We start from the raw sequence: 11,535 nt of genomic DNA, 5'->3' as shown, positions 1-11,535 counted from the left end.
TGACTCCTGAAAGCATAATTTAAGTTTCTACATGCGACACAGGTTATCAAGAATAAAACTAACAAACATATAAAAGATCCGATCTAACATAGTCCGTCTGGCAAATCAAGTCAAAGTCAAGCTTCATAATTTCTCTTTGGAATATTTTCCAAGCAAGCTGGATGTCAGTTTGAACTGTTTTCTCCCACTGCTTTATTTTGATTTGATACCTTTTTTTTCGTTTTTCCAACTTTTTGAAAATGGACCTTTACAATATTGTCTAAAAGAAAAAGTATGGGTACTTTTAAAAAGTGTGGTTTTAAAATATTTTCTTAAATATACACTCTGATGGTGGTTAGAGCTCTCAAAGTCGGTGCTCTAAAATCAATTGAATGCTAAAATAGAGAATGCTTTAAAACCCATTAAAAGCTAACATCATAATTATTAAACCTGGACTGACCCGTTGGAAACCCGGTGACCCAATTCTTAAACTGGCCCGAATGATTAGTTTACAAAATGGTTGCAAAGTTTTCTCATACTTGGACCCCAACGTAAATTTCCCTGGTTCACGCCCTATAAAATTAAGCAAATTCTTAGTGACTGCTCACCAATTGGTCATCTTTGTGTTGAGAAACCGAAACAACGAACTAAGCGTCCAAAATTCCAAATGACCATAACAACTATCTTCCTCTCCTTCCTTCTCCTCCTTTTCGGACTTGCGAACTCTGAGTCACAGCTAAATGACAAAGAACAAACAGTCCTCCTGAAACTAAAGCAACATTGGCAAAACCCACCATCTCTAAGCCACTGGCAAAATCCACCATCTCTAAGCCACGTAAACTCCTCCCACCACTGTAACTGGCCAGAGATCACTTGCACCAGTGGAACAGTCACCTATTCACCGCATGTCTCACCTGCGCCGCCTCAACCTTGGAGCCAACAACTTCTATGGTAACATTCCAGCATCTATTGGACAGTTAACGGAGCTAAGGACGCTTCAGCTTTTCCAGTGTGAGTTTAACGGTTCTTTCCCGCCAAAAATCGGCAACTTGTCCAAACTTGAGACACTGCAGTTGGACTATAATGTAAACATGACAGCAGCAGAGTTGCCTTCGAGTTTCACGGAGTTGAAGAAGCTTAAGGTTTTATGGATTACTGCGTCTAATTTGAATGGGGGAATCCCAGACACGATTGGAGAAATGGAGGCTTTGGTGCATTTGGATTTGTCAATAAACAATCTGACTGGGAAAATTCCAAGCAGTTTGTTTATGCCAAAGAATTTAAGTATTGTGTTTCTTTACAGAAACCAATTGTCTGGGGAGATTCCTCGGGTGGTTGAAGCATTAAACATTGATGTTATTGACCTCTCCGATAATAAATTGACCGGAAGCATACCCGATGATTTTGGCAGACTCAGAAACATGACATATCTGAGTTTGTTTTTCAATCAGTTATCTGGAATAATCCCAGACAATTTTGGCCGTCTTCCAAGTCTGGTGAACCTTAAAGTGTATAGCAACAATTTATCAGGGACTCTGCCTCCGGACTTTGGGCGGTATTCTAAGCTTGTAGAGTTCAAGGTTGCAGACAATAAGCTTGAAGGCAATTTACCAGAACACTTGTGTGATAACGAAAGGTTGGTGGGTGTGGTAGCTTATAACAACAACCTCACTGGAGAGTTGCCTAAGTCGCTTGGCAATTGCAATGGTTTGAAAGTTGTGACTGTTTACAATAATAGGCTTTCTGGGGATATTCCTAGTGGCCTATGTGTTAATATTCATAAGAGTTTCAGTTCAAAGAATCAAAACAAGGATGACAATGGTTGAGCTGGTGCGAGGTTGAAGATGAAGTATCAAAGCTCAGTGCAACGCACAGTTTCACTTGAAGTCAAAGAACATAAACGCACCGTTTAATTAATGTGCAGCGCACCGTTTTAAGAGATAGAATACAAAGCTTCTGAAGGATGGAAACGGTGTCGTTCTTCTCTGTGCTTGGAGCCGTTAGCTCTGGCGCCAAAGTTAGTTATCATTTCTGGTGCAGAGTTAGTTACAAGCTCCGGAAATTCTGGGTTGGTTATCAAGCAGTTAGAGAGCTTCAGTATAATATATATATTCTTGTATCCACATTTCTATCATTATGAAAAATATTCAGAAATTCTTCTCTTTGTTAAAACTCTCTCTCTCTTCCTCTTCTTCTCTGTTTATCACTCTTTCTTTCCTTCTCATTTTCCTATCTCTCTTTCTTACTTCCCAAACAAAGTTCATCTCAGTAAATTTGTGTTTTACAAATCAACACAGTTTTCTTCACTATGGACATCGTTGAATTTGAGCACCTTGATTTTAAGTGACAATTCGTTTACAGGCGAGCTTCCTCAGAGTGTGGCAAGGAATCTCTCAAGATTGGAAATAAATAACAACAACTTTTCTGGTACGATTCCAGCTGGAGTGTCTTCCTGGAGGAATTTGGTGGTATTTGAGGCTAGTAATAACCTCTTAACTGGCACAATTCCTCAAGAATTAACATCTCTTCCGTATTTAACAACTCTTTTTCTTGATCAAAATCGACTCTCAGGCTCTCTTCCACCAGATATTATATCATGGAAAACGTTAAATACTCTAAACCTTCTCCAAAATAAAATATCTGGACTTATTCCTCTGGAATTAGGTTATTTGACCGGTCTTACTGAGTTGGACTTGTCGGAAAACCAAATTTCTGGCCCAATCCCACCACAACTTGGCCTCCTGAGGCTCACTTTGCTCAATCTCTCTTCCAATCTGTTGATTGGGAGGATCCCAATACAATTCAAAAATCAAGCTTATGCCAGCAGCTTCTTCAACAATTTCGCTCTTTGTGCGAGTAAGCCAACTCTGAACATTAGAAAATGTGACTCAGAGGTAGAGCCCCAAAAATCGAGCAAACATCCATCCCAGTATCTTGTTTTAATAATATGCATGGTGGCAGCTGCTCTATTGGGTTTGTTAGCTTCACTATTCGTGGTCAGATTTCGTCGTAAGAGAAAGCATGGATTAGATTCCACGTCCACATAGAAGCTTACCTCATTCCAAGGCTTTATTTCACAAAACGAGACATCTTATTAGGATTGATAGAAAATAACATAATTGCTAGTTGTGGATCAGGGAAGGCACATGGTGTTGTTGTTAATCATTCACATGATGTTACTGTGACGAGGATTTAGAATAACCAAAAGCTGGATGAGAAGCTTGAAAAATAATTTATTGCATAAGTTAAAATACCGAGTTTAATTCAACATTCCAACATATCTAGTGAAGTTACTCTGTTTTATTTCCTTTGATAATTCAAAACTTCTTGTGTATGAGTACTCAAAAACCGTAGACTGGATTGGCGGTTGCATAGGAACAGTAGAGCATCAAACGTCTCAGTGCTCACCTCCTGTTAAAACTATAGATGGCAGTGCTGAGCATCATGGCAGAGTTGGTGAGCTAAGGTGCACAAGCCAAGCAACAAGGATAGCACAGATCTTCTAGAAGTAATTGAAGAAGTTCCTTACCATGAGCTATTCATCCATAACTTTGAGGAGTTAGTTCCACGAAGTTAGGCAGTTAGAGAGTTTGTTATTTCTGGATGCCACCTGTAAAGTTTAGATGGTTCTAGTAGCAATTTTTAGCGCCAGATTAGGAAGTTAGTTATTTTGCTTGGTTCAAACCTGTATATAAGCAGGATTAGGCTATGTATTTCAATTCAATTTATTATAAAACTCTTTTCTTCATCAATGAAATTCTCTGAGTTTTATTAAGATGATTTCTCTAAGAATTTTACACCTCCAATCATTCATGGAGGCATGCAGATGTGAAACCAAGCAACATCCTTTTAGATAATAAGTTTGTTTGTATAGATTAGAGATATCCTGGGAGTTATCATTTGGCATATTTGGCATTTGCTACGTGAACATTTATTAATTTGTCCAATGAACTCTTCAAACTATGTGATGCCAATTACAGTCCAACTAGAAAATGGATCAGACTTACTAGAAAATTAATGATTAAAATAAATATGGATCATTTTACTTTGAAATTTTTTTATTTTTTTATTTTTGGATGAAGATGAGAAAAAAAAAATAATATATTCCAAAGTCTTCCTTGAGATCTTAAATATGGCCCACATGTCACCACGGAATCTCCACGTGGGAACTGTCTACGTGCTTCTTCATTATTGGATGCTTCCGTCATTTTCTTCGGGTGCTAGAGAATCACACCCACCGAATTATACTATTTACAATTAGCTATTGAGAATCATACATACCCACCTAATAATACTATTTCATCTCTCTTTTTAAATGAAATTGAAAAATAATATCTCTACATAGTTTTCACATCAAATCTTAAGCGATAAGTTGTTATTGATTCTAATTTAAATACACAATTAAATTTTTTTTTTTTACTTTTTAAACTTTATATATATATATATATATATTGAATATGAATTTTAAAAATCTATCCGTAATTGGATTGCATGTTTTTATTATATTTTTCATACTTACAAAATTTCAAGAATATCAAAGATTAATAGTTATGTTATTAATTACATGTTTAAATTTCAAGTTTTTGTAGTAAAAAATTATACACAAAAATAAGTTTATTGATCAAATAGTAAGTAACATTAGATTTGAACGAAATTTGAGATACATGTTGAGAATATAAAAAAAAAAAAAAAAAATGTAATCTAACGGTTAGATTTCAAAATTTACATTCAATAAAAAATATAAAACAAATTTAAAAGGTTTCTCTTCAAGCTAGTTTCTTTCCAAAGATATAAGACAAGTTCCTAACGTTTGAAAGTTGCAATTTGAAAATGTTTCAAAGTTCCTTTGTTTTTGCAATTTGATGTTCATTCCTCAGAGTTTTCCTACCCTTGATTCCCTAAAAATGACACTTGTCATACAAGGTTCAAAATGGCATTAATTTGACTCACGGAATCTAGGGGCTATTTGATAGATATGTTTAAACATATGTTTTCAGTTTTTAAACAACATTACACGTATTTCTACATACTTTTTCACTCACACGTATTTCCACATATGTTATCAAATAACAGAACACAAGTTTTCAAACACGTGTACCAAAATTTTACAAGAACGCAAAGGGAAAAACAATAATAATAATTTGAGAGCCACCACTGAAGGGAGTGTACAAAAAGAACACGGATGGCGCAATAATTAAGCAATTATACTATACATGGCAAGAATCATAGTGAGGTAGTTGTGAGGGATGAGAAGGCGAGAGCTTTTGCAGGCCTGCAAAATGAAACTGGTGCAAGGGCCAGAAGAAATAGAGGTTTAACCGTACACTACATACCATAGGGAATTTAGGCGTGCAAGAGGTCATACTTAAAAAGGATTCACTAAGTTTTACACAAGCACTTAACTCAGCTGATAGTCTGAGACTAATCCTTCTAAAGTTGGGCGCTTGTGGACGAAGAAAAAGCTGTTCTCCAGAGTTTTCAGCGGTGAAGTATAAGTGCATAACCCATAAGAACAGAAGTTACAGAAGTGGAGACTCTACAGTCTACACATGTTATTGTAGTCTTTGGCCGATTAAAATGCCAAATTTTCTTGCAAGGTCTACAAATTTTATCGTTAATTCCTTTAAAAAAAATTATATTAAAAAAAAAAAAAAAAAAAAAAAAAACCTTTATGGCTCTTTTTGTCAATGGAGACCTTTGTCCTCAGGAGCAGAATCACATTGAAGCTTGAAGTGGGGGGTATGGCCCACATAAGCTTCTCAAATATTAGTTTTTTTTTACCTCCAAATTTACATAAAATTTTCAAAAAATATATGGCTGGCCCCCCTAACTTCTTAATAATATTAGATTTTTACTCTTAAATTTACTTAAAGTTTTCAAAAAAATATATGAAGTTCGCCAACTCTTCTTATTTCTTGAATGACACTTCTAAATTGGTTCAATTTTTATATTTACTACTATTTTTGTCCCTCAATCTCAAAATTCTAGTTCCACTTGTAATCCAACTATGTTATTTTAGAGGTTATGACTTGGGAGGGAAAGGAGGAATAGATGCACTCCTATGTTTTTGGATAAAAGGAACAAGAAAAGAAGATGAGGGGAGCCAAGCAAAAACTCCACCAAATTCAATATGCCAAAAGGTGAGCCAATTAATTTAGAATCTTCTACATTTTTATCCTATGAGATAGTCTTATGGAACTTGCTATGACATGTGAGCAACATCCCATACATATGGGTTCCACATGTTATGTAGATTAAAAATAGAGGGTTGGGATCGATTTATTTAAAACAAAAAAAATCTGTCTCCATTTTTCTACTCTATAAAACAAGAGAAAATATCAATCTATTATCTATTGCTCTCCACTTTTTTCTATCCTCGCTCAATATGCACACCATAATCATGACTTGGGTCTCTTATAATAATCATATATTTACGAATTTTGAAAGTCAATTAGTCAAATAGATTTACATCCCACTTCTATTTGTAAAATTAATAGATTCTTAAATTCTTTTTTTTATGATTTTACTGATCTAAAAATTCTTTGATTTGAAGTGTTTTTCATTTGAGTCTATATTTATAGAGGATTTGCAATTCTCAAAAATTATTATTTTTGAATTGTTTTTCATATGAATATAATATTTTATTTTATTTTATAGAGAATTTGAAGTTACAAAGACAATTAAATGTTCTAGAATTTTCTAAAAAAAAAAAAAAAAATGTTCTCGACTTTAATGTGCACCCAAAATTAGTGGGAAGAGACTTAGTGGCTATATTCGCTGATATTGGTGGTAATTAATGGCTTGTTTGGAAGTTTAGAGAGGGAGGAGAGTAGAGGGAAGTAGAGGGAAGGGGAGTAGTAGGAAGGAGAGTAGAGGAGAATGATTCACCTCTACCTTATTTGGATGTTTTTAAAATTAGTAAAGGGGAAGGGAGTAATTAGCCCTTCCCCTTGTGTAATTTTGTTAATATAATAAGGGTAAATTAGGTAATTTACTTGGTCAATAGTTTGTACTCTACTCCCCCTCCAAATCTCTCCAATTTGGGAGAATTAAAATTGGGGGGCTAGAGGGAGTCCAAACCCCTCCAAACTCCTCCAAACCCCTCCCCCTCATTCTTTAAAAAACTTCCAAATAAGGTAATTACATTACTCTCCCTCCCTCTACTCTACTCTCTCTCCTTTTTTAAACATCTAAACATGTCATAAGTGTAGTTTAGACAACTCTAACTTAAGCTGCATTTCCAGAATTCATAACTAAATAATATAAAACTAACCAGTCTTAGCATTTCATAGACTTCTGGCATTAAAATTTTAATCTTTCTCTATCTGTCAGATAATATACTAGCTATGGTTATTAAAATCTTATGATCCACAACTTTATCCTACGATTTGACTTCGGAACTCAGTACCTGCATTATTCATCCGATTGGCTTATCTCTCTTGACTCCTGAAAGCATAATTTAAGTTTCTACATGCGACACAGGTTATCAAGAATAAAACTAACAAACATATAAAAGATCCGATCTAACATAGTCCGTCTGGCAAATCAAGTCAAAGTCAAGCTTCATAATTTCTCTTTGGAATATTTTCCAAGCAAGCTGGATGTCAGTTTGAACTGTTTTCTCCCACTGCTTTATTTTGATTTGATACCTTTTTTTTCGTTTTTCCAACTTTTTGAAAATGGACCTTTACAATATTGTCTAAAAGAAAAAGTATGGGTACTTTTAAAAAGTGTGGTTTTAAAATATTTTCTTAAATATACACTCTGATGGTGGTTAGAGCTCTCAAAGTCGGTGCTCTAAAATCAATTGAATGCTAAAATAGAGAATGCTTTAAAACCCATTAAAAGCTAACATCATAATTATTAAACCTGGACTGACCCGTTGGAAACCCGGTGACCCAATTCTTAAACTGGCCCGAATGATTAGTTTACAAAATGGTTGCAAAGTTTTCTCATACTTGGACCCCAACGTAAATTTCCCTGGTTCACGCCCTATAAAATTAAGCAAATTCTTAGTGACTGCTCACCAATTGGTCATCTTTGTGTTGAGAAACCGAAACAACGAACTAAGCGTCCAAAATTCCAAATGACCATAACAACTATCTTCCTCTCCTTCCTTCTCCTCCTTTTCGGACTTGCGAACTCTGAGTCACAGCTAAATGACAAAGAACAAACAGTCCTCCTGAAACTAAAGCAACATTGGCAAAACCCACCATCTCTAAGCCACTGGCAAAATCCACCATCTCTAAGCCACGTAAACTCCTCCCACCACTGTAACTGGCCAGAGATCACTTGCACCAGTGGAACAGTCACCCAACTACTACTTCAAAACAAGAACATCACCCAAACTGTCCCTCCCTTCATCTGTGACCTCAAGAACCTCACAGTCATTGACCTTTCAGACAACTTCATTTCTCAAGAGTTTCCTAAAGCTCTCTACAACTGTTCCAAGCTTGAAGAGCTCGACCTCTCGCAGAATTATTTCAACGGCACAATCCCCGTTGACATTCACCGCATGTCTCACCTGCGCCGCCTCAACCTTGGAGCCAACAACTTCTATGGTAACATTCCAGCATCTATTGGACAGTTAACGGAGCTAAGGACGCTTCAGCTTTTCCAGTGTGAGTTTAACGGTTCTTTCCCGCCAAAAATCGGCAACTTGTCCAAACTTGAGACACTGCAGTTGGACTATAATGTAAACATGACAGCAGCAGAGTTGCCTTCGAGTTTCACGGAGTTGAAGAAGCTTAAGGTTTTATGGATTACTGCGTCTAATTTGAATGGGGGAATCCCAGACACGATTGGAGAAATGGAGGCTTTGGTGCATTTGGATTTGTCAATAAACAATCTGACTGGGAAAATTCCGAGCAGTTTGTTTATGCCAAGGAATTTAAGTATTGTGTTTCTTTACAGAAACCAATTGTCTGGGGAGATTCCTCGGGTGGTTGAAGCATTAAACATTGATGTTATTGACCTCTCCGATAATAAATTGACCGGAAGCATACCTGATGATTTTGGCAGACTCAGAAACATGACAGGTCTGAGTTTGTTTTTCAATCAGTTATCTGGAATAATCCCAGACAGTTTTGGCCGTCTTCCAAGTCTGGTGAACCTTAAAGTGTATAGCAACAATTTATCAGGGACTCTGCCTCCGGACTTTGGGCGGTATTCTAAGCTTGTAGAGTTCAAGGTTGCAGACAATAAGCTTGAAGGCAATTTACCAGAACACTTGAGTGATAACGAAAGGTTGGTGGGTGTGGTAGCTTATAACAACAACCTCACTGGAGAATTGCCTAAGTCGCTTGGCAATTGCAATGGTTTGAAAGTTGTGACTGTTTACAATAATAGGCTTTCTGGGGATATTCCTAGTGGCCTATGGACATCGTTGAATTTGAGCGTCTTGATTTTAAGCGACAATTCGTTTACGGGCGAGCTTCCTCAAAGTGTGGCAAGGAATCTCTCAAGATTGGAAATAAATAACAACTTTTTTTCTGGTACGATTCCAGCTGGAGCGTCTTCTTGGAGGAATTTGGTGGTATTTGAGGCTAGTAATAACCTCTTAACTGGCACAATTCCTCAAGAATTAACATCTCTTCCGTATTTAACAACTCTTTTTCTTGATCAAAATCGACTCTCAGGCTCTCTTCCACCAGATATTATATCATGGAAAACGTTAAATACTCTAAACCTTCGCCAAAATAAAATCTCTGGACTTATTCCTCTGGAATTGGGTTATTTGGCCGGTCTTACTGAGTTGGACTTGTCGGAAAACCAAATTTCTGGCCCAATCCCACCACAACTTGGCCACCTGAGGCTCACTTTGCTCAATCTCTCTTCCAATCTTTTGACTGGGAGGATCCCAATACAATTCGAAAATCAAGCTTATGCTAGCAGCTTCTTCAACAATTTCGGTCTTTGTGCGAGTAAGCCAACTCTGAACGTTAGAAAATGTGACTCAGAGGTAGAGCCCCAACAATCGAGCAAACATCCATCCCAGTGTCTTGTTTTAATAATATGTATGGTGGCAGCTGCTCTATTGGGTTTGTTAGCTTCACTATTCGTGGTCAGATTTCATCGTAAGAGAAAGCATGGACTAGATTCCACGTCCACATAGAAGCTTACCTCATTCCAAGGCTTTATTTCACAAAACGAGACATCTTATTAGGATTGATAGAAAATAACATAATTGCTAGTCGTGGATCAGGGAAGGCACATGGTGTTGTTGTTAATCATTCACATGATGTTACTGTGACGAGGATTTAGAATAACCAAAAGCTGGATGAGAAGCTTGAAAAATAATTTATTGCATAAGTTAAAATACCGAGTTTAATTCAACATTCCAACATATCTAGTGAAGTTACTCTGTTTTATTTCCTTTGATAATTCAAAACTTCTTGTGTATGAGTACTCAAAAACCGTAGACTGGATTGGCGGTTGCATAGGAATAGTAGAGCATCAAACGTCTCAGTGCTCACCTCCTGTTAAAACTATAGATGGCAGTACTGAGCATCATAGCAGAGTTGGTGAGCTAAGGTGCACAAGCCAAGCAACAAGGATAGCACAGATCTTCTAGAAGTAATTGAAGAATTTCCTTATCATGAGCTATTCATCCATAACTTTGAGGAGTTAGTTCCACGAAGTTAGGCAGTTAGAGAGTTTGTTATTTCTGGATGCCACCTGTAAAGTTTAGATGGTTCTAGTAGCAATTTTTAGCGCCAGATTAGGAAGTTAGTTATTTTGCTTGGTTCAAACCTGTATATAAGCAGGATTAGGCTATGTATTTCAATTCAATTTATTATAAAACTCTTTTCTTCATCAATGAAATTCTCTGAGTTTTATTTAGATGATTTCTCTAAGAATTTTACACCTCCAATCATTCATGGAGGCATGCAGATGTGAAACCAAGCAACATCCTTTTAGATAATAAGTTTGTTTGTATAGATTAGAGATATCCTGGGAGTTATCATTTGGCATTGGCTACGTGAACATTTATTAATTTGTCCAATGAACTCTTCAAACTATGTGATGCCAATTACGGTCCAACTAGAAAATGGATCAGACTTATCAAAAAATTAATGATTAAAATAAATATGGATCATGTTACTTCGAAATTTTTTTATTTTTTTATTTTTGGATGAAGATGAGAAACAAAAAATTAATATGTTCCAAAGTCTTCCTTGAGATCTTAAATATGGCCCACGTGTCACCACATAATCTCCACGTGGGAACTGTCTACGTGCTTCTTCATTATTGGATGCTTCCGTCATTTTCTTCAGGTGCTAGAGAATCACACCCACCTAATTATACTATTTACAATTAGCTATTGATAATCATACATACCCACCTAATAATACTATTTCATCTCTCTTTTTAAATGAAATTGAAAAATAATATCTCTGCATAGTTTTCACATCAAATCTTAAGCGATAAGTTGTTATTGATTCTAATTTAAATACACAATTAATTTATTTTTTTGCACACCTGTAATAGCCAATAACAACATTTTACTTAGACATTTTTGTGAAAGTATTGTAAACATAGTGTTTCCTGGATTTA

At 36.1% G+C, this 11,535-nt stretch overlaps 2 protein-coding genes across 2 annotated transcripts; both read left to right on the top strand.

Annotated features, from left to right (window-relative positions):
- Positions 1-884: 884 nt before the first annotated feature.
- LOC112017886 (receptor-like protein 52) lies at positions 885-1,879 on the top strand. Its single transcript, XM_024050348.2, has one exon. It carries the CDS (start codon positions 885-887, stop codon positions 1,803-1,805), a length of 921 nt encoding a protein of 306 aa, XP_023906116.2. The 3' UTR covers positions 1,806-1,879.
- Positions 1,880-7,871: 5,992 nt separating this feature from the next.
- On the top strand, positions 7,872-10,737 carry LOC112038159 (receptor-like protein 52). The gene has a single exon (XM_065779935.1). The coding sequence runs from the start codon at positions 8,066-8,068 to the stop codon at positions 10,091-10,093; it is 2,028 nt and encodes a 675-aa protein (XP_065636007.1). The 5' UTR covers positions 7,872-8,065; the 3' UTR covers positions 10,094-10,737.
- Positions 10,738-11,535: the final 798 nt, after the last annotated feature.

Source organism: Quercus suber, unplaced genomic scaffold (genome assembly GCF_002906115.3).
Source record: "Quercus suber isolate HL8 unplaced genomic scaffold, Cork oak 2.0 scaffold_220, whole genome shotgun sequence".
Lineage (NCBI taxonomy): Eukaryota > Viridiplantae > Streptophyta > Magnoliopsida > Fagales > Fagaceae > Quercus > Quercus suber.
Note: the sequence above shows the minus strand (reverse complement) of the source record. Positions and strands in the feature narration are given on the sequence as shown.

Coding starts and splice junctions, on each gene's coding strand:
- LOC112017886 (XM_024050348.2), top strand. CDS start 885: ATGTCTCACCTGCGCCGCCTCAACCTTGGAGCCAACAACTTCTATGGT.
- LOC112038159 (XM_065779935.1), top strand. CDS start 8,066: ATGACCATAACAACTATCTTCCTCTCCTTCCTTCTCCTCCTTTTCGGA.